Source organism: Myodes glareolus, chromosome 20, assembly GCF_982192425.1.
Source record: "Myodes glareolus chromosome 20, mMyoGla1.1, whole genome shotgun sequence".
Classification (NCBI taxonomy): domain Eukaryota; kingdom Metazoa; phylum Chordata; class Mammalia; order Rodentia; family Cricetidae; genus Myodes; species Myodes glareolus.
In genome coordinates this window covers 55,391,989-55,414,948 of record NC_142045.1, presented here as the reverse complement: position 1 = coordinate 55,414,948, position 22,960 = coordinate 55,391,989, and the positions used below count along the sequence as shown (strand labels likewise).

The window sequence follows — 22,960 nt, the reverse complement described above, 5'->3', positions numbered from 1 at the left end:
AAAATAAAAGGAGTCATCCCACTGGGTGGGGGAGGGGGAGGGCAGCTGCAGGGAATGCCTGCAGGGTGCCAGAAATCCTTCCTCTTGTTTTCTCATAACTTCATTACTTACTGGACCAAGGACACAGACAGTTCTGGCTGTGGTGTTCCTGGTTTTCTGTCCTACCTAAACTGGGTGGGACTGTGTGGGGCAGGTGGTCCATCCTATTTTTGCAGCCTAGAGGCCTCCCCACGTGGCCACTGAGGTCAGAATGACTGCCCATGAGTCTTCACATTTCTCAGAGTCTCCCAGTGCTCCATGCCTCTCTTAGTCATTTATTTCTCAGGGTGATTTGCTGGGGGTTGAACTGCCCTTCGTCCATGCAACCTGCAACAAGATGACTTCATGTCTACAGAAGACAGCTGTGGGGGAGGGCGGGAGATGTGGAGCCTGGCTCCTTTCTGAAAACATGTATCTGTGCTTACTGGAAAAGCCCTCAGAAGGATGTAACTCTGGTTGTTAGAGAACAAGTGTGCCCGCCCCCCATGTACTGTCATCTCCTTTCAAACACAGCCTTCAGGTTTCTGTGTTTTTCAAACATAATTATTATTTCCCAAAGAATTGTGTACATTGACAATGTATTTTGATCATTGTTTTCTCTGTTTTAAAGACAGAGCCTCCGATTCTCACAATTTTGAGATCGTGCTGGTCTCCTGAAGAGCAATGTTGTTCAGAGTGACAATTACAGCTGCCACTTTAAAGCGTTACCAATGTTTCATGTGTCAGAAGACAAAGTACCAGCCAGGATCATGTTTTATAATAAATATCGTAGTTCAAAGGAAAATTTAGGGTGTTACTAGGAAAAATAAAAACAAAACAAAAACTCAGTTACTTTCTGGCAACACAATCTGGTGGTGTGGGACAAGTCTATATTCTTTTTTTTTTTTAAGATTTTTTATTTATTATGTATACAGTGTTCTGTCTGTCAGTATGCTTTCTGGCCAGAAGAGGGCGCCAGATCTCACCACAGATGGCTGTGAGTCACCATGTGGTTGCTTGGAATTGAACTCAGGACCTCTGGAAGAGCAGTCTGTGCTCTTAACCTCTGAGGCATCTCTCCAGCCTGACAAGTCTATATTCTGTCAATTATATTTTAAATGCTGATTGGCCAATAGCCAGGCAGGAAGTATAGGCAGGTAAAGCAAATAGGAAGTAGAGGTGGGGCAATGAGAACAGAAGTGTTCTGGGAAGAAGGAAGCTCTTTCTGCAGTCCTTCCCAGACCACGGAAGAAGCAGGATGTGACCTTCCCTGCTGATAAAGGTACTAAGCCATATGGCTAGCATAGATAAGAATAATGGGTTAATATAAGTTATAAGAGCTAATAAGAAGCCTGAGCTAATGGACCAATCAGTTTATAACTTATGGAGACCTCTATGTGATTTTTCTTTGGGACTTGCCAGCTGTGGGAACTTAGCAGGACAGAAACCCCAATGAGCAGGCCCTCCTGTTACAGAATGGCACCCAATGTGGGGCCAATCTGTGACAGGAATGAGTGGGCTGCTTGTTGTCCCAGCCGCCCCACTAGTTTATACCCAAAATAATCACACAGAAACTGCATTCATTTAAACATTGCCTGACCCATTAGCTCTAACTTTTTATTGGCTAATTCTTGCATCTTGATTTAACCCACTTATATTAATCTGTATATTACTACGTGGCAGTGGCCTGCCAGGAAAGATTCGGCATGTCTGTCTCTGGCAGCTCCATGGTGACTCTCCATCTGCCCTTCTTCCCAGGATTCCATTCTGTCTGCTCCACCTACCTAAGTGCTACCCTATCAAAAGGCCAAGGCAATTTCTTTATTCAACCAGTGAAAGAAACACATAGACAGAAGGACCTTCTACACCAGTCTGGTGAGATGGTTCAGTGGTAAGGGTGCTTGCTGCCAAGCCTGAAGACCCAAGTTCCATTCCCAGCATCCACATGGTAGAAGGAGGTATCCAACTTGTGGAAGATGTCCTCTGACCTCCACAGACACATAGAGTGTGTTACAGTTGTTGTGGGCACCTGAGCACAACCCCCAACAAATGTAATAAAGAAAAAAAAATCTACCATTATAACAGTCTGTGGGTGCCTCACAGACAGACGCATTGTGGAGGAGTCTATCCCTAGGTCACTGTTTTCTTCTAAGCCTGTGTTTTCTGAAACTTTGATACATAATATAATAATTTCACTGCTGGAAATTGTGTGCACTATTTTGAGATGTATATGAAGACAGGCCTGGCTGGGCTGTACAAACATGGGCTGGGGGCAGGGCCGTCTATGCTAATGCAGACTTTCAGGTTCCATTGTGTCAGCCCCACAGCGTGGCTAATGGAACTCTATCTGTTGCCATTCTGGATTAACTAATGGCAAATGCCATGTATTAGATTTATCTACATGTTTACCTAAATTTGGTGCTGCATTGTAGGCAGATAGGGAAATGGGGACTCTGTCCAGAAATGGCAGGAAGGGGAGACTCTTAATGAAGATACAGCCTAATGGGCTGGGGATGTGCTCAGTTGGTAGAGTGTTTGCCCAGTGTGTATGAAGCCATCCGTTCAGTTTCCAGCACCTCATAAACCAGGTATGGTTTACACTATAGTCCCAGAAAATAGGAGAGGCATAAAAGTCAAGTTCAAGGTTAGCCTTGGTTACATTGCAATTTGAAGGGTAGCCTGAGTTATTTGACACCTTATCTTAAAAAAAAAAAAAAAGGAAGGAAGGAAAGAAACAAGTTATAACATCAATTCTTTGACTTCTGTGGTCTTTAGAACTTTACAGGATGTGTGTTATAAATGCATATTGTCTGTTCTTCCTCGGGGTTCTGGCATTGCAGGGTTCAGGTGGGATCCAGAAATTTAAAAAGAACCCCGAAGCCAGGCATGTTAGAGCCTGTCTGCAATACGAGTAACCTAGAGGGTAATGACTGAGGACCAGGGTCATCCTCAACTCTGCAGCGAGTTTGAGGCCAGCCTGGACTACAGAAGACACCATCTCAAAGCGAACAACAAATGATCTAACCTGCCTGAGTGTGCCTGACATCATCTGCTCGGAGAAGGGCATCACCATTCTCGTGGGCTCTAAGGGCCGGGAAGCTGTGTTGGAGCAGCAGGAATGGCTTCCACGTTGGCAACACCTCTAGTCCAGTGGCTCTCAGCCTTCCTAGTGCTGCAGCCCTTTAGTACAGTTCCTCATGCTGTGGTGTCCCCAACCTTAAGATTATTTTGTTGCTACTTCATGACTGCAATCTTGCTACTGCTATTAACTGTAATGTAAATACCTGATATGCAGGATATCTGACCTGTGACCCCTGTGAAAGGGTTGTTCTAGCCCCAAAGGGGTCACAAAAGGGTCATGGTTCTCAGGTCACTTATTCTGCTGCCCGTTCATCTCCCTCCAGGGACTTCAGGTCGCCTCCTGGCATAGTCTTTGAACTCACTGACCAAACTCCGCATCCAGTTTCCCTTCCTTTCTTCCTGCCCTCTATCTGCGTGAAATGTAGGAATTTGGAGCACAATGCATAATGGGGGGGCGGGGCATATGCCTAGTGGATCTCCCATGGTGGGGAATTGTGAGACCCAGCCATGACAAGTTCAGTAGGGGCCGGAGTCTCAGCAGTTTACCCTGGTTCCAAGAAAGATCACAAACTGAGACTAACCAGGCATCACCCAGGAACAGACCATCCAAAAAAATTCCTAACATTCCAACCGTTGTAGATAGGATCACCTGCTAGCTCCCACCCATCGCTTTTCACCAGGACACCCCTAGACAAATGTCAACCAATCAGGAGTCCTGAACCTTAGAAATCCCTCACCCCCACCTTTGCTACTACAAAAACCCAACCCCAACTGAGCTTGGGGCTCTCCAACCACTCCAATATGATGGCCACATGGGGAGTCCGAGTTTGCAGACTTGTGTACGAATAAAGGCTCTTGCTTTTACATAGAGGACTCGGTCTCCAGTTGGTTTTGGGGGGACTCTGTGATCTGGGCATAGCGTTATTACAACAGCCAATACTTCTCTGGCTTTCATAGCCTTGGGTTCTATCTAACAAGAAGTCTAGAAAATGTGGGCTATTCACTTCCTGGGCGAAATCTCAGCTCCTAAATTTCCAGATGCCCTGGCAGTCCAGGGAGGGAGGTAATGTAGGTTGACTTGTCTGGCTTGGCAGGCCTCCCTGCAAAATCAGCTCTGTCTTAGGAATGGACAGGATTTCCTCTGCAGACTTAAGCAGAAGCCGACGAGGACGGGACTGACCACAAAAGGCATCCAGAGTGCCAACTTCCTTTATTCCAGCTTTGCTGGTTGGGTACATAGGATTGAACTGGAAGAAAATAAGCCAGCAGCACTACCTGACCCTAGTAGATAGAAATCTGAATCACAAAAGCTGCGTTTGCAGTGGGAGCATTTCTGCCTAAGGAAGGCTCTTCCAACAGCAGAGGATTGACAAGGGCCACCCCTGGAAGAACTAGGAGCAGAGATCACGTGTGTTTTTCCACCTTCAGATCTGTTGCAGTGGACTGGGCTAGGACCAGCAGGCCAGCAGGCCAGCAGGCCAGCTGTAGTAATAAGGAAGCAATAAGATAGGCCGAATGAATCAAGCTTGGTCAAAAGGTGCCTTAGGTTCTGTCTCTTAGCTGAGTGATCTGAGGCAATTTATATCTTTCCGGGTTTTTTGAGACTGGGCTCATGTACCTCATGAGTGTTGAACTTTTTTTATAACCAAAGATAACTTTGAACTCTTGATCCATTTGCTTCTGCCTCCTAAGAGCTGGGATTACAGATGTGTGCAAACCACTTTGTACATACTAGGCAAGTACTCTACCAACACCCCCAGCCCTTAAGTGAACTGGTTAGGCAGAACATACAACCTGCAAAATGCAAACAGTACCACCCAGTCTGAGGCTGGCTAGGACCATACATTAGTATTAGAACCAGTCCTCTTGGAAGAAGTAGGAAGTTCAGCTTGGTTTGGGATATACAGACTTCTCTACCAAGGTCCAAACAGAAATAGTGGGAGAACTTTTTCTGTATGTTGTTTTGCTGCCATATCAAAAAGTCCATATTTGACAAATACTTAAAGCACAAAGGATGCTTCTAGAGTCAGTTTCCACAAAGCTTCTAGTATTCTCTATCAGAATACTTTTATATGGTAAAGCTTAATGTGGTTAAAGTAAAGTTAATGACTAACTTTATTCTAACGCCAGAGGAATTACAAAGGAACATGCCAAAGCATGATTTAAATTTTGGTTTGTGGCTGACAAGAAGTTTAGCAGGCAAGAGCGAGCGCTGGCTGCTCGTGCACGGGACTCAGATTCTATCCCCAGCAGCCATGTGACAGCTCACAACTTTGGAACTTCTGTTCCGAGGATCCCAAGCCCTCACTGGCCACCACAGATATGTTATGCACATGCTCCATAGATATACATGCAAACAAAACACCCATACACATAAAATAAAATAAAAATATGTAAATGTGAGAGTCAGATGCAGTGAGGCACAAGTGTAATTCTGACGGACAGAAGACGGGGATTGCCAGCCAAGGCTTTGGGGTCATCCTAGGCTACATAGTGAGTTCCAGTTAGCCTGGGCTACAAAGAGAGACCTCTCAAAAATAAACAAACAAAACTATTATTTTAAGGTTTGAATTTGAGGTTAGTTTATGTTAATACCCATTTTACTAGAAGAAAAACCCACTGCCCACTCTGTACTTAACCCCTGCAGGACTGGGTGGGCACATGCCTTTTCTATAAGTAAGAAACTGACTTTTCTCAAATTAATTGACACAAACTAGACTAGATAAGTAATACTGTCTAAATTTAGGATGTACAATATGATGTGTCGGCAAATGCCTTTCCACAGGCAGATTATTGGGTCTGTCATCAGTCAGCTCAAGTGTCACCGTGTCTGTCTGTATGCAGGTATTTGCACGGTGAGAACACTGGAGACTACTGCTTAAGGGACCCGGGGAGGCCACGCACTGGGTAAGTGCTGTGCAAAACTGGGGACATGGGCACCCATTAAAAACTGGAGGCAAGCAGATCCTACGATTTCATTGGTTGGCCAGCCTAACCCAATACTTGAGAGATCCTGCTTCACAGGGATAGAGGGAGAGCAATAGAGAGAGAGACACAGGGAGAGCAATAGAGAGAGAGACACAGGGGGAGAAGAATAGAGAGAGACACAGGGAGAGAACAATAGAGAAAAACATGGGTAGAACAATAGAGGGGGGAGAGCAATATAGAGACACACAGGGGGAGAGCAATAGAGAGAGACACACACAGGGGGAGAGCAATAGAGAGAGACACACACGGGGGAGAGCAATAGAGAGAGACATTTGACACCTTCCTCGAGTTTCCATGCATATGTGTGCATGTGTAGCCCACATGCACACTCACACAAGTTTTACTCCTGAAGACTGGGAGGCACACACCCACAATCCCGGCATTGGAAAGCTGAGGCATGTGGATGCAGGGTTTGAGGCCAGCCTGGGCTCTAAAGTAAGACCTTGATCAAAATAGCGCAAACATACAGATGGTATGTATATGGTGTGTATTCTGTTAGAAAATCTTGTATACATGATACAGTATTGTTGTCTATAGTCTCAGGTGTATATTATGCCCCAAAACTATTTACTCACATCTAAAAATTTATATTCTTTGACAAAACTTTTGTCAATAACTACACTCTGCCCTGCTTTGTGAATTTGACTTTGTTGATTTCAACTAGTAGATTGCACAGTGTTTGCTTTTGTTCGACCCTTCGCTGTGGCATGAGGCGGGAGCTCCCATTTAAAGTTCAGCCTTCCTAGAAAACACTTGCCAGAGGAAGGCGGTTACTACAGACTCACAGCCGCTCTACGGGCTGAGCCTGAGTGACTGTTGTCACCTTCCCCAAGACACCACAGAGCGGGAGCTGGGAGAATTCACTGGCTGGAGGATGGGGAGGCAGGCTGTGAAAAGCTTCCAGACACAACCTGGCCAGTGTGCTCGTGAACTCACAGCTGCTGTAGCTCCCTAGTTCCCTATCCATAAGACTGGATCAGACAACACTCTGTCATGGGGAGAACTGGGGGGAGCATTCATGGATCACACCCCTTCCTGGGGAGCTCTTGGCAGTTAATAATTGCTGGAGTAAGGGGAGATGTTGTCGGGGTTTCTGTCCTACCCAGTTCCCATAGTCATTAAGTCCCAAAGAAATCACACAGAGGTCTACATTAACTATAAACTGATTCGCCCATTAACTCAGGCTTCTTATTAACTCTTAGAACTTATATTAGCCCATTATTCTAGTATATGCTAGACACATGGTTCAGTACCTTTTTCAGCAAGGCAGTCACATCTTGCTTCTTCTGTGGCAGGCTCACAACTGCAGAGGAATGGGCTTCCTTCTTCCCAGAATTCTCCTGTTCTCACTGATCCGCCTCTACTTCCTGTCTGGTTGTCCCACCTATACTTCCTGCCTGGTTACTGGCCAATCAGCGTTTATTTAAAATATAATTGACAGGATATAGACAATTGTCCTGCACCAGGGAAATATTTCTTCAGTGGTGTCACCTCATGGGTTAACAGCTTATGTGCCAGTAAATGTCCACTCAACCATGATCTTGTAAGAAACCTCAGTAAAATCCATCAGGCCAAGTGAACTCATTGCATGCACATACACATGTACACACGCACACATACATACACACACATGCACTGCACACACACATTCTCTCACAAACACGCACATGTGTGCGCACATATGTACACACGTGCACAAAGACATAAAAGTAGATGGGGCTCAGTGGAAGAGAAAAGAGGGACAAGAGAAAGTAATGTGAGGAGAGCATGACCTAATAATCTACATACATGTCTGAAACTGTCAGTCAACTTAATTTTAAAACAAACCTAAAAGGAGATAAATGTCAAGAGGTGGGAGTATGTATGTACTATTGTTTATTCCCACGCAGCTTTAAAATGCTAACCTGAGATAAAAATTAGCCAGCAGTGCCTACTATTGGGAATAAACCAGTTATTCCCTAGACGTAAGTCCTCCCATTCATCCAAAATCGCTTATTGAGAGCCTGTAACATGCTGGACCCTCGTTACCGTGGCAGCAGATAGCGGTAGACCACTGAGGAATTCCCATAAGGTCCTTCTTCCCCTCACCTCCCGGAGTGAGCAAGGCCTGGCCTCCCTCCGTAGAGAACTTACATTTACGTGTCCGTTCTGCACCAGTCGTGTGGAAAGCTTGACGAACACGGCCAGGGACACACAGAACAGGACGAGGCTCAGGCACATGTCCAGGACTTGAAGGGTCAGGTGATACTCTTCATAGTGGAGCGGGTCCACGCAGACTGATGGGAACGCCGTGTACGGGAAAGGAAAGGTAACGGCGTAACCAAGGTAATTGGTCCCTGCAGCTCCTGAAAAGGAGTAGAAGCAATATGGACCAAGGAGAGCAGATTCCAAGGCTATTGCAAAATGAAGTGGGCATCCCATGATGCTCAGAACTGCAAAGGTGAAGCCAGCTTCCCACTGGAAATGAGCAGAAAAAAGCTGTTACTTAGAAGACGAGTCGGTGGCCCTCAGTCTCCCCTACAAGGTGAAGGAGAAACATGCACAACTTTCATATCTCATCTACTTTGAGTCAGAGTCTCCTGTAGCCCAGGCTAGCCTCAGATTTCTGTGTTGCTAAGGGTGGTCTTGAACTCTTGGTCTTTCCTGCTTCTACATCCCAAGTGCCACATTGGATTCCCGCCCCCCCCCACACACCCTCATCCCCAGTGCCACCATTTCAAATTTAGACCCAAGACCTCCTTATGCGGCTAGACCAACAAACACTCCACGATTGGGTGCCACGCCCAGTCCCCTCAGCCTTCCGGTTAGGACCTGTTCCTCTTGTGCCAATCTAGGCTACAAGAGGAAACCATGTCAGCCAATTGGAGCTAAAATGAAATCAATTCAATAAATATTTGCTTATTCCCTATCGTGCACAGAGGGCCAGCTGGCGTTGGGGAAGCAAGGCCCTCTCTTGGACCGTGGTACTCAGGGTGCCATCTGTGCCTGGGTCGCGCGACACTGCCGAAGAGCCTCTCAGAAGGGCAGCCTCTAAGACTTCATCCAGACCTTCACCAGAGCCTGTGCGCTAGCCCAAGCTCCAGCCGACCCGCTACAGCCTGTGCCACGGAAATGAGACCTGGAATCAGAGACCACACTCTTCCTGTATCCTGGAAAGAGCTGGCTCGGTGCTGTTAAACACTAGCAGACTTGGAGTTCTCATCCCTCCCAGATCTGAGAGAGCTCAGGAGGTGACCTCAGACTGAGGAGTTGAGATATGAACTGCATTATTGAGGCTGGGGGTGTAATCCAGTGGGCAGGGTGTTTGTCTGGCAGACACCAAGTCTTGGGTTCAATCTATACACCCCCACACCCCATGGGCACTTACATTATTTAAAGTCGTTTCATTTCTATATTAAACTCTGGGGACCTGACACTGACCCCAAACAATAATCAAGAACTTAGAGAAATTATTTGAAGTAAGAACTGGATAAAAATTATATGTAGAGGACCAGCTGTGTATTATATTAAATTAAATAATATAAATATTATATTATATGTAAAAAAATATAGTTTATAAAATTGGGCAAAGTGGCACATGTAATCCCAGAACTTGGAAGACGGAAGGAAGGTTAGAAATTTGAGGTCATCATCAGCTATATGGCAAGTTCAAGGACAATACACGACTTCACACGTGCACACACACACACACACACACACACACACACACACGCACATACACACGTGACCGCCAAGCCCACTGCACCATCCCTGCCGACACTTTTGCGTTTACCAAGTGTCTCCGGCTCCTCTCTCGGTGAGCAAGCAGCACAAGTGCCCCAGCTGTGATGGCCTGTGTAAAGAAAATTGGGAAAAAATAACATCCTCAGTCGAAGGGACCTCTGCAAGGAGTTCCATCTGCCTCACAGCTTGACAACTTTATCACAAGCTGGAAGGCAGGGCAAGGGGTGAAATGGATTTACGGCTCTGATCCCGTCTTCATCTGTGGGAGGAACGGTGTTGACAGGGAGGAAAAGAGCCACTGGAGTCACCGGGACGTGAGTCACAGCCGCTCACTTCCATCGCTGGGCTGCCTTCTCCTCAGGGCCACCACCTCTGAGGCTGTCAGGTCGCCTCAGCTAAATCTCACCTCGCAGATCTTGCCCTCTGCTTTGTGTGGTGGTTGGAATGAGAAAAGCCCCCAATGGGCTAGTGGGTTTGGTCACTTGGTTCCAAGCTGGTGGTGTTGTTTGGGAAGGGTCTAGACTCTTTAGGAACGGCAGCCTTGCCGGAGGGAGTATGTAAAGCCCACTGGGGGTGCAGCTGGAGGGGTTATAGTCTTGCCCCACTTCCTGCTTGCTCCCTCTGCTTTCTGCTTTCTGTGTGGGGGCAAAAAAAATGTACAGAGCCAATTTCGTCCTCCTGCTGGCATGCCACACATTTCCTGCCATCGTAAACTCTGGAACCATAAGCTAAAATAAACCTCGAAGTTGCTTTCGGTTGTGGTATTTTTTAATCACAGCAATAGAGAAGTAACACACACAAATTTTAAGGATTTTTTTAATAATTATTTATCTTTATTTGCCTCCCCTCCCCTGTGAGTGTTTGTGTGTGTGTGTGTGTGTGTGTGTGTGTGTGTGTATTGGTTCTGTGCTTCTACCATGTAAGTCCCGGGAACTGAACTCAGGAAGACAGGCTTGGCTGCAAGCATCTTTACTCACTGAGCCATGTTGCCACCCCAGCATTCTGGTTTTCATCTTCCCAGATGGGACAGCCTGAAATGGAGACCTGTCTCCAAGGCCTGAATCATCCCCAGCCCTGGTCTGGTTTTCCACAGCTTGCTTTCATTTTATTTTGTGGCCTTGACCTGCTGAGGGGATGCAGACCTGTGACCTCTGTTTCCTAAGTCACGAAGACAGTCGTTAGGATGGACGTACAACAAGGTCTTAGTGTTCCAGTCGCTGTCGCGTCTGCTCTGATGAAAAGCTTTTCTCTACAGTCCACGTTTAAAGAAAGAGACCCAAAGTGCAGAGAGAAAATAGTTAATAAGGAGGGGACGGTGTGTCCAGAATGCCCCAGTAGATAATGGAAAAAGAATTTCTGAGCTCATCTTGGATTCATCGTGAGGTCTGGTGAAGGAGCCGTTTGTGGTTCTTGAGACTAGAAATCACTTATCCCCAAACCACAGAAATCCTTCTTCTCAATCAAAGCAAGGGTTTGGAGGTCCAGATAGAAAGCCAGGGAGAGATGAGCCGGGTGTAGAAAGGTTTAAACAGCCCAATTTCGATTCTGACTGAGGACTAAGTATGAATCGCTGGGTCCAGGGGGATGAGAGCTGGCCCGGGCGAGCCAGGGGGATTCTGCTCACAGAGCTCCAAACTTAGTGTATTTACCATTTTGAAACTTGGCTTTAGAGAAACTGGGAGAGGGAGGGAAACTCCTGCTCACCCATGGCTCCAGTTGACGAGCCCAAGATTGCAGACTTGGCATGGGTCTGCCATGAATGTCCCGTGGATAAAAACAGGACCATCTGTAGTCAAAAGAAGTTCCTGGCTTGATTCTGCAAGAGGAACCTTTCCAGGGGGTGTTAAGGAGGCAGTGAAGGCACAAACAGCTCAGCAAACGGGAGAATTACTAAGAGCTGAGCAATGGAGCCTGGGGTTGTCTCAGCTTCCAGACCGACACATGGCTCACCTGTCATCAGTCAGAACCTCAGAAGCAGGAGGGCGGGAGACTGCTCCTGTCCCTTGGCTGGCTCAGCTCTGGAGACAGCAGACATTGTGGGATGCTGAGATTCTAGCTAGCCTTAAGTGTGTTGGCAGGAGTTTCTTTCCTTTTGAAAGTTGAAACACGCTGCAGAATTGCAGTCAGTTTCCTGTTATTTTGGTCACAGCAGCCAGCTTGAATTTTGCCTTGTTGACACACGGCTCTGGAAAAAACTCTTGCACCAAGTAGAAGCCTAGGATGTTTGACTGTTCGGTGACTTTCTACATCCACTTGGCTGATGGGATGGGGCGGAGCACCCCCATCTTCCTGATGCTCACTCCTATGTTTAGATAAGAAGAGGGGAAGAATGAAAGGGGAAGAGATTTGAGAGTAGGGAACAAGAAGGCAAGAGGGAAAAGAAAAGGAGGAAGGAGCAGGCTGTCTGGGAAGCAAAGGGCTGGTGAGTCAGTGGGGTTTAGGGGGGGGACAGGAGCTGAGGAGCCTGCTGCAGGAGAGAGGGCGCTCCCTCCCTCTGCCATGCTATTGGCTGGTTTTCCGGGGTAATTGTGAGCCCATTTTAAGCTGCTTAAGTACAGCATGGAGTTCCCAGAAGCAAATGAATTGAAGGAAGCAATTTTAGAGGCATCATGCGAAGATAGGATATACAACGCAGTCACTTACAAGCATCTATTGTGGGTCTACTACAGCAAGCAGGGAGGTATTCATGAAGCAGACAAAGTAGTGATAGCAAGTCTTCATCCCGACTGAATATAGGGCAGACCCGGCGGGAAGCATGCCAGCGTTCACACGTTGCATCTATACAGTGAGATGTAGTTCTGTTAGCAGCATGCTTTCCCAACACGCAGAAGCCCTGAGCGTGATCCCCAGCCTTACATGAGTCTTCGCACTCGGCACACGGAGGCAGGAGGATCAGAAATTCATTGTCACCCTCTGAGGCCAGCCTGGACTCCCTGAGACCCTGGATTGGTTACTTATTTCTGTCATAAAATACCCTGACAAAAGCGGCTTAAGGGAGGGAGGATTTATTTTGCCTGGCAGTTTCAGGGAGATACTGTCCACTGGGGATGAGAAGACGTGGTGGCATGCTGGGATGACATGACCGGCAGGGAAGAAGACACAGTGGGCAGTGGGAAGGTATGGTGGCAGGTGGGGGAAGAGGTGGTGGCAGGCGGGGAAGGCATGGTATTGAGAGCGGCAGGCTGGCTGGCCACGGTGCATCTATATTTATGATGCAGGTAGTGGACAGGAAGATGGAACTGTCTGTGCCCCAAGCACAAGGTGACCTCTTCACCTCTGCAGATGCTGGTCTCTGGCTGGACCTGCCCATTGCCCGTCTTGGCCGTGGCAATAGAAGCCATCCTTGAGACTTGCTCCAGTCTCTATCACTCCTGTCTTCCTCTTAAAATTAATACCCACATACTTCTAGTGTGCCAAACTTGCATTCTCGTCTACTTTTACTTTATTTCCTTTAGTAAATTTGTTGTTTTGTTTTAGTGTGTGGGGGTGTGGTGTGTGTATGTATGTATGTAAGGGGGAGAGAGAGAGAGAGAGAGAGAGAGAGAGAGAGAGAGAGAGATCCTCAGAGGTCAGAAGAGATTCATTACACAGACCTCCTGAAGCTGGTGTTTCAAGCAGGTTTGAGCTACCTGCCATGGGTGTTGGAAACAGAACTCAGATCATCTGTAAGAGTTGTATACCTTGCCAGTGCTGACCCTGACACCTATAGATCCCAGCACTGACCCTGCCGCCCTCAGATCTCCAGGACTGACCCTGCCATCCATAGATCCCCAGTGTGGACCCTGTCGCCCATAGATCCCCAGGGCTGACTCTGCTGCCGATAGATCCCAGTGCTGACCCTGCCGTCCATAGATCATCACACTGACCCTGCTGCCCACATATCCCCAGCACTGACCCTGCCATCCATAGATCCCCAGCGCTGACCCTGACACCCATAGATCCCCAGCACTGACCCTGCTGCCCATAGATCCCCAGTGCTGAGTCTGCCTTCTATAGATCCCCCAGTGTTAATCCTGCCGTCTGTAGATCGCCAGCACTGACCCTCTTATCCATAGTTTCCCCAGCACTGACCCTTCTGCCCATAGATTCCCCCAGCGCTGACCCTGTCTCCCATTGGTTCCCAGTGATTTATCTCCACAGTCTGAAAAGAGACCTACTTTAGCAGAAAGAATTGAGTCAAAGGTCATTCTTGGTTTGAAATTGATTTCCCAACACAAAGAAAGGGAAATTGGAGAAGAAAGAATTGGTTTGGATGACGAGATGACTAATTTGTTTTTAGGCAGGATGACTAAAAAGAAGCTTGGACTATTCAAGTGGGAAACTAACCGCTGACAAAGATGGATTTGCTTACTCCAACCAGCCGAACTGCCAGACTCAGCACTTCCTTGTAAGAGCTTACTGGGGACCTGTGAATGAGATGGCTCAGCAGGTAAGGGCTCTTGCTGCCAAACTGAAGGCCTGAGTTTGACCCCCACATGGTGACGGAGAGAACTGGCTGCCGAATGCTGTTCTCTGACTCCCACAATTGCACAGGGGCACCCATGTGCATTCATATACACAATAAATGAATTAAAAGACAGTAGTGGGTAAATAAAAACACTTAACCAAGGTGTTTGATTAACCGTGTGTTTGATCTCTTTATCCTTTGGGATCACCCTGCAGACAATGTCTGATCACCTAGTCTGCCCTCAGCAAAAATCCCCATAATTTCTCCTTACTGTTTGCTCTGTGTAATTTCCCCTGCCCCCTCCCAGCTCCTTGGCCTACATTCTCTGCTGTGCTGCAGCATCTGGAGTCCAACCTGGTCCTGTGCGAAGCTCTCTTTCTCTATTCTGCATTAGTACTGAATAAACTCTGTTTTGATTACTTTAACCACTGCCAAACATTGTCTCTCCTTTGCTACTGTCTGGTAAATGGTAGTTCCATGACTGCTAAGCCCCCACACAGCCGAGCCCCCTCTACAACAGTTGAGAAGCCTACTCAGCAGGGCTCAAGGGGAACCCTGATCTTGTACTAGCAAAGCTCTGGAAGTTAGGCTGTGGCTTGTTTGTGGCCAAGACCCTGACTCTCTACATGTAGATTCTTTGACTGGATGCATGGGATCCATGTCTTCACCAGAGCCAGCTTTTCAGGCCATGTGTTTATGGATCCACTGTCTTCATCAGAGACGGCTCTGTGGGCCATGTGTTCACAGGATCCAGTCCCTTCATCAGAGATGGCTTTGCAGGACATGTGTTCAGGGTTAATAGGGCTCAGTTCTGGAGGACATTTGACCTTCTGGTTGCATGCTTCCTAGCAGGTGATGCCTTTAAATAGCCTTGCTCAGACATCCTAGGAAAATTGTGTGTCATGTGGCTTTAGAGCAGAATTAGGAGGGTGTGAACCAAAATGCTGGTTGGACTTTAGAAAGTCTTGAATAACAGCTTTGGACAAATACAAGGAACTGTACCACTTGCAAAGATTTCTCTCTTTCCCACCTCAAAAGAAATACAAAGCCATTTGTAAGGGAGATGGCAATATGACTGAAATTTCCAAGTCATCTTTCACTGGAGGAAGATGTGTCTCAGCGGCAATTAAAGAAGTGATTGGCAGGGGTGGTGTGGAAAAGGCAGCGGCCTTGTGAAGCTGACCTTGATCAGACAAAACTGTAGCTTAGTAAGATATCCAAGAGGAAAAAAAATGATTGCTGCTCCAGATTTAGACATGAGAGACGTGGGCACTCTTCCGCTTCCTTCTGGGGTTTCTTCTGCACAGACCCCAGCCTTGCCTGTCGTCCTCACGACCCAGCCAGAGTTCAGCGCCACAACAGTCTGTTGCCAGAATGCAGGGACCGGGAGAGATCTACGCAGTCAAGAGTTTCCATCAAATGCTACTTTTGTTCAAACTCTAGCAGGTGGCTGTCTTTGTTCTAAGCTCTGGAGAGAGAGAAGCAGAACCCTGTCCTTGTGTAATGCCCTGTAGGGAGTTAAGCCATACAGCAGTGTAGATGGGGTGGACCCACAGGCTTGGGAACCGCGGACAGGGGCAGGGTAACAGTTTTAAAGATGCCTTTCGCATTTGTTTTATTTATTTATCTTGTGTGGTGTTCGGGGAGTGGGCACATGGGAACCATAGCACACAAGCGGAGGTCAGAGGACCTCTGCCGGGAGGTGGCTCTCTGCTTCTACCGTGTGGGTTCCAGGTATCGAACTTGAGTCTTCCAGCTCCATGACAAGCACTTTTACCTGCTGGGTCATCTCTGCTGGCCTCTAGGGGTTGCAGTGTGAATAGCGTGAAAGAGGGAAGACACTGATGGGAAAGCGGTGTTTGATTGATAATCGATGGTGGGGAGCTGGGTGGGGCGCTGTGGCCTTGAAGCGTGAAGCCCTGGACTGGACCTCCAGGACTGCGGAAGCTGAGCGTGGTGGTGTTTGCTTGTCACTCCAGCACTGGGAAGGTGGAAGTAGGAAGGTCAGGAGCCCTAGGCTTCATCGAGAGTTCTAGAACAGCCTGAGACACCTGAGATCCTGCCTTTGAAAAAGCGGTTTGGGAGCCAGCCAGATACAGAAAGATTTTAGACAAAGAGACCCCAGAGCAAAGGGCCTGGGTGAAGCACACCTTGGCATTTTTGAAATGGCAGCCTTGAATGTGAAGGGGAAGATGTAAACTAAGAACTGGCTGGCGATGAGGTCCAGGAAGCAGGATGACAGAGCAGGGCTCGTAGCAAGTGGGTAAGAAGAGAGAGTTTAGGCAGGGCACACAGTATGGGAAGGGCTTGGTGTTAGCAACAGAGTATGAAGTCTTTGCTCAAATTGCCTTCACCCTCACCAAGTGTCTTAGGGTTAGATAGTTGTTCATGTGGTCTCTTTATACCCATGAATGTACCCACAGCACAGGAGAGAGCAAGAAGGAGCTAGCTGGCCAAGACGCCTGCTTCAGACCAAGTAGTAAGAACATTAAAACCAGAACTTGAACACAGGCTACTTCCCTACCCCTTGTGCCTCTGACTCTGGGCCCAACCCCAGCCAGCCCCGCTCCACCTCCTGTAGCCACTCAGTGGCATGTTAGAGACACACATGCCGTTTCTCTTGGCCTATGCCTGACATATATGCTCAGCCTGCACCAAATGTACATAATCTTAGTCCAAACTACGCCCAGTGTGTTGACACAAGCTTGACAGGGATGGAAAACTGTAGAACAATCAGCCTCGCTGTGTAGCCCAGGCTAGCCTCCAGCTCCCATCCCTCCCCAGTCTCCCAGGAGCTGGGGTCACAGATCTATGCCACCAGGCCCCATAAGAATATTTTTAACATTTCATTGTATACATGACACACAGATACATACAAAACAATGCTAAGAAAAGTGGCATGCTTAAAATTAAATTCATAGAAATTCCTCCTCCCAATTCAGGAGTACGGGTTTCTGCAGGGTATAAACTTCTTTGAATTATTGGAAAACTCTTAACTGACATATTTTACTTCCCCTTGCCTCTCATCTCCCTTTCCGTCAGTGTGCTAATGAAATATGTCCTACCAAAGCCCCGTTCCAGATGGGACAGGCGATCCAAACGCTCCATCCTGCATACTGGAGCTTGCAGGAGAAGACAGGGAAGAAGGCAAGCACTCCAGAGAGGATGCTGAGGCTCCCTAGAGTAAGCAGAGTCCTGCCAGCAGCCTGGTAGGGGTCCTTCATCTTCCTCCCTGACTTGAGTCTTTGCTCTGAGATAATTTGTTACCACAACACAAGGGCAAGCCAGCCCTCCGTAAACATAAGTTTCTTAGAGACTGTAACTGGGATGACTGCAAACACAGGCAACAAGTTCCTGCAGACATCAGTCCCCGCTTCTCCAAAGGTGAACGGAGGGCATGCTCGAGCCCTGGATGTGAGTTGGACAGGATCAACTCTAACACTGTCTTTTTTCAGAGAGAGTGGGGGCTGATTTCTCATTTTGGAGTGGCTGCCTTGACTCCCTTCTGCTGTGTTCTGGGGAGTGACCACTTCCTGGCTTAATCAGATTCAAAGGCTCAGGGACGGAGCTAATTGTTTCTGAGCTCAACCTGCCTGGTGGTTACAGTATAAAGCCAACATCCTCTTGCACAATAGAACCACATTCCCAGCAAGAGTTCCCACAAAGCAAGGCAAGAACCACACAGCCAACCACTTTTCCCTTTTCGTTATATTTAATTTAAACAGTTTATGCAAACAAGCCTTTCCTTCCCAAGTTTAACTTGATATAATTATTTATTATTATTACTTTAGGCAAGGTCTGGGAACTTGCTATGGAGACCAGGCTGGCCCTGAATCTTCAGGGATTGTCCTGCCTCTGTCTACCGAGGGCTGATATTATAGGCACAATGCTCAGCTACTTCCAGTCTTTTAAATTACATCTATTGGTGCTGGAGAGGTAGCTTACTGGTTAAGAGCACTGACTGCTCTTCCAGAGAACCTGGGTTCAATTCCCAGCATTCATTTGGTGGCTCACAACTGTCTATAACTCCAGTCTCAGGGAAGCTGATACCCTCTTCTGGCATCCTTGGGCACCAGGCATACATGTGGTATGCATACATAAAATAGTTATACATATTACTCGTGTGTGTGTGTGTGTGTGTGTGTGTGTGTGTGTGTGTGTGTGCGCGCGCGCACGCGCTCATGCACGCATGTTGTTTTGAAGGGGGATGCTCATGCCATAGTATGACAACCTGTAGGAGTCAGTTCTCTTCCTCCCCCATGTTGGGCCTGGCTTTGAACTTAGGTCTTCAGGCTTGGAGGCCAGTGCTGCCTCATCAGCCCAGAACATGGGTTTAAAGTCAGGCAGAGCAGGGGTCTGATTCTAATTTTACCGTCTGCTGGGTTTGTATCCTGAGGAAGATCAAACTACTTCTGGGTCTGTTTCTTCATGAGAGAAGCAGGAGACACTAATGTTTATCTCACCAGGTGACTGGGTGGGAACGGGTTCAGCTCTCGTGTCGATGCTTAGGGTGGAGCAAGCTGCACACAGAGAACGTCCTGAACTCACCCATCTTCCAGGTTCCTGTGACAGTGGCTCCAATATCATTGATCTTTTTGTCCATCATCTTGAAAACACTAGGCTTGACTTTTGCTGATCAGATTGATGAGGATTTCCGAAAGGCCCTGCTGCATACCGGACAGGGGCGCCTGTCGCTGATTCTCCGCTCCCCGCCACCCCCTTCTGTCTTCTGATCTACAATAGTCATGCCGCAAGCTGACCCAGATTTCAAAACAGCTGTATCCAGATATGCAGGATCCGGGAAAGCTGCTCAGACCGTTTGGCACGGCCGCTGTGCCCTGGATTCTCAGACTGTTTTCTTGCTCCATAAACTAGTGAAGCTCCTGAAGGGCGGAGAACTTGTGAGTCTTAATATGCATGGCCTCTCTGACAGCTTAAGACTGTGTCTACGGAGCAGATCTACGCTAGTAAACACTTGTTGATTCAATTTATGGAGGTGTTAGCCTGTCCAGTCTGCATTTGGGCCCCATGGAGCAGCACAAAGGTGAATGTATGTGAGTTCAAGTTCACCAGAGCTGAGGCCGAGGCCAGCTTGCTCCTTCATGCCCGGGGGAAGGGTCTGGGGAAAGAAAGGTTTGTCTGCATTCATATTTGGTTGAGTTGTTTTGACTTTTTCCTCTACTTCTTATCTCGAGATTACAGCTCTGGGGTGTGCTTGCACGCCCCGGGTCAGCTCAGTCTCTGCTGTTTGCACGTTTGGAAAACAGACTGTTGAAATCCCCTTGTTAAACAGTACACAGTGCAAAGGCTGGCAAACAAAGACGGAATGTTTCCTTTTAATGTGGGGAGATTTTAAGAGCCTATAACATTCCAGATTAACCCAAATGTTGTCCATATAACTTTATTAGTGGTTCAAAGGTGTTACCGCTAAATATGACCACGTAGAAAATGAAGTGGAACTAGGGACATCTCCCTCCATGATTCCCAGAGAGGTTGGACTCATGTTTACCTTGTTAAAATGGGAACAGAAGTGGGTGTTCCCAGCTTCCACTATCAGCCATTCTGTACCTAGGCACCAGCAGCTACCACCACTGGGGAAGCCCCTTCTCCTTCTTGGCACCAATTTTCTAGAGCAGGAATTCTGTAAATTCTTCTAGAAGAAGGCAGAGTTGAAGTCTCTGCACACCTTCCCTTCTCTTCAACCCAAAGAAACCCCAAGATCTTGGCTCAAGGGAGAAGAACGGTGCTGGCTCCACCAGCGTTTCAATCCCACTTTGCCACTAAAGACAAAATGAAAAACAAACCAAAACAGTGTTGGACGTCGCATGCCTGTCCCAGCACTTGGGAGCCTGAGGCCGGAGGATCAGTACTTCCAGATCAGCTTGGATTACACAGCAAATCTCTATCTCAACCAAAATGAAATAAAACAAAAAACAAACAAAAATGGACATTTGAATCCAGCACACCACACACAGTCAAGCAAGGAATCCCAGACTCACAAAGGCTGGATGATGGCAGAGATGCTGAGGGCAACCCTGATTCCACCACCCCGGGCCTTTTTAAGTACATCCCTTCACATATAATCCTTATGAATAACAGCCCTGTGGGTGCTAGAGGCTTAAGGCTTAAAGCTACAGGAGAGATTCATTTATATTAAAAAGAGAAAAGAAAGGAAATGGGGCTCCCAGAGAGAGACGGACTTAAGATATATTTCCCTAGCAGCTTCAGACATCTGTCTTATTTTAGAATTGAGGGGTAGTCACCCGTATAACAGATAGAGCATACACCTGGGGTCGGAAAGGCCTGAGTTTGCTGGCCTGGTAGCACAGACCTATAATTCTAAGGGAGGCAGAGTTGGAGGATCCAGAATTCAAGGTCACCCTTCATCACATAGGAAGTTAGAAACCCAGTTTAGAAAAGTGGGTGGGGGGAGATGGCCCGATGAATAAAGTTCTGGCTGCTCAAGAGTTGAAGACCAGCGGGGGCTGACTGAGAAGCCATTGACAATGGCACTGGGTCTTGTTTTGTCTGCATGGACTGGCTTTCTGGGGTCCTAGTCTGTTTGGATGCTCACCTTCCTAGACCTGGAGGGAGGGGGGAGGAACTTGAACTACCCACAGGGCAGGAAACCCTGACTGCTCTTAGGACTGGAGAGGGAGGAGAAGAGGGAGTGGGGGGGGGGAGGAGAGGGAGTGAGGGAAATGGGAGGGTATGGGGAGGAGGGGAGGAAGTGGAAATTTTTATAAACAAATAAATAAATTAATAAAAAAAATAAAAAAGAGTTGAAGACCAGAACTCCCAGAACCTACTTGCATGAATGTGTGTGTGCATGTGAGTGTGCATATGAGTGTGCATGTGAGTGTGCATGTGAGTGTGTGTGTAATTCCGATATTCACGAGACAAGATGGAGTGTATAGAGACAAGGGAAGAGTATAAGAGAACTTCCTGGAATCTGTCAGGCCAACTAGCCCAGCTTATCCAAAGGTACGGAAAGAACCCTGCCTCAGAGTGGAAGCTCAGGGCGGATGCCTGGCTTGTCCTCCTACAGCCACATGTATGCCATAGCTGTCTAGCTGTGCACTCCTCCCTCCCTCCCAAAGAAACAAAGAAAGGACCTTAGTTTAGTATTGAAGATTCTTTCTAATAAGTACAAAAAAAATTTTTTTAAACCCACTGGTAATACCAGTGTAGTAACTGACTTCAGCAGGGTTCATCAGTGGAGAGAATGGCAGTGTTGTATGCCAGTTGCCATAGTAACGAGTGATCAAACTATGACCACAACAGGACTAACCGACATGATGGGAGGGCCTGCACAGGGTCACCTGCGTACCATTTGTGCAAGAGTATCTCAATGGAACCTGATTTTTTTTAAAAAAAAAAAAAAAAGAAAGAAAGAAAGAAAGAAAGAAGGAAAGAAAGGAAAGGGAAGGAAAGAAAAGAAACAATTAGATAAATTCAGATACTAAATGTCTGAACTCGACAGCATTGTTTGAATATTTAAGTCATGAAAAGAAGAAGAAGGATGCTGGAACAGTTCCGGAGGTTTCAAAGTTTCAAGTTAAACATCGAGCGTGCAGACTCAGCGAGTTCTGAGGGCGAGGACGGACTGAAGATGCCGGACGCACGGCTCCTGGGTCAGATTCAGCAGTCAGCTAAAGCCTGGTTTCTAGCCTAACATGGAGCATGCGCGCCACGGTACATTGTGGAGGGACACCTCCCACTTAGAAGTGCCTTTTCATAGACTCTGTTTCTTTCCAAGGAGCCCATTTCTCAACTCATTTAAGCATTTCCAGTGGTCACACACAGCTTGTTTCATCTGCTTTTACTGGTTGTTTAGTTTTAACTCTGACTTACACTTTCTTTCCTCATAATGACCCAGGGCTGACAGAGGGCAAAGTTCAATGTTAATTACCCCTAACTAGGAACTGTCAAACTCAGTTTTAAACCCTCCAATCTGCAAGATATTTGGACCTCCTTAGAGATGGTCGCACCGACCTGTACTTAACCTGATTCCAACTGTATTTGCTTTTGGTGTCTTTCCCCACGCGCGTTTTGAAATCACCTGGAATCTATCAGCCTTTCCCTGGTTTTCCCGGACAAGACAACTCCTGTCACCGGCAAGTTCGCCAGCTCGTGTCCGTGTCAGCCCGGCCTTCTCAGTCCCCGGAACAGCTGACAGCTGTGACTTGTGCTTGTCCCCACCAGGAGCCTCCCACAGGCCACTATGGGCACTGTCCGCTGCAAAGGCCACCCCAGGGACAGGGATGTGACAGCCTGGGGCTCTGGCCACCAGGGAGGGGCAGGGAGAAACAGTCAGCGTGTCTGAGGAGAGAGGGATGGGGAAGACAGCGCAGACAGCAGCAAGTCAAGCTGGAACCAAGAGACGACTCCATAAACGGCTTCCCGTAGCGATCCCAAAGCTAAAATCTGCACCTGGGAGAGTTGGACTGGGAACACAGGAGTCATGGAAGCGGCAAGCTGCTCGTATGCAGGTCGCAAAACGTTTAAAAAGTGAAGGAAAGTGAAAGAAATAGAGAAAAGAGACAAAAATAAGCAAATCAAAGTTGACAGGTGCCCAGAAAATTCTCATACTGTTTGTTTTAAAGATTGCTTTAAGGGAGAAAGTTTGAAAGCTTTGATTCATATATATATGTGTGTGTGTGTGTGTATGTATATGTATATGCATGTACATACTTAAGTATG

The 22,960-nt window shown here is 47.4% G+C and overlaps 1 protein-coding gene and 1 long non-coding RNA gene across 5 annotated transcripts in view; both read right to left on the bottom strand.

Moving 5' to 3' along the window:
- The window catches only part of Tmem212 (transmembrane protein 212), a 30,722-nt gene extending 13,210 nt beyond the window's left edge, over window positions 1-17,512 (bottom strand). For 3 of the 4 annotated variants that reach the window (XM_085682315.2, XM_048452637.3, XM_085682317.2), the window contains exons 1-3: window positions 17,323-17,512; window positions 9,860-9,919; window positions 8,221-8,544 (exon numbers count right to left, since the gene is read on the bottom strand). In XM_085682315.2, coding sequence (XP_085538441.2) covers window positions 8,221-8,544; window positions 9,860-9,919; window positions 17,323-17,481 — 543 coding nt within the window. In that variant the 5' untranslated portion in view covers window positions 17,482-17,512. The remainder of the gene's footprint in view (window positions 1-8,220; window positions 8,545-9,859; window positions 9,920-17,322) is intronic. The other variant, XM_085682316.2, reaches the window with a different exon arrangement.
- A 438-nt stretch (window positions 17,513-17,950) lies between these two features.
- LOC146890016 (uncharacterized) lies at window positions 17,951-22,483 on the bottom strand. The gene is made up of 2 exons (XR_014999284.2): window positions 22,320-22,483; window positions 17,951-20,037 (listed from the first exon to the last, which is right to left on the bottom strand). It is a non-coding gene; the product is annotated as an uncharacterized LOC146890016 (long non-coding RNA).
- Window positions 22,484-22,960: the final 477 nt, after the last annotated feature.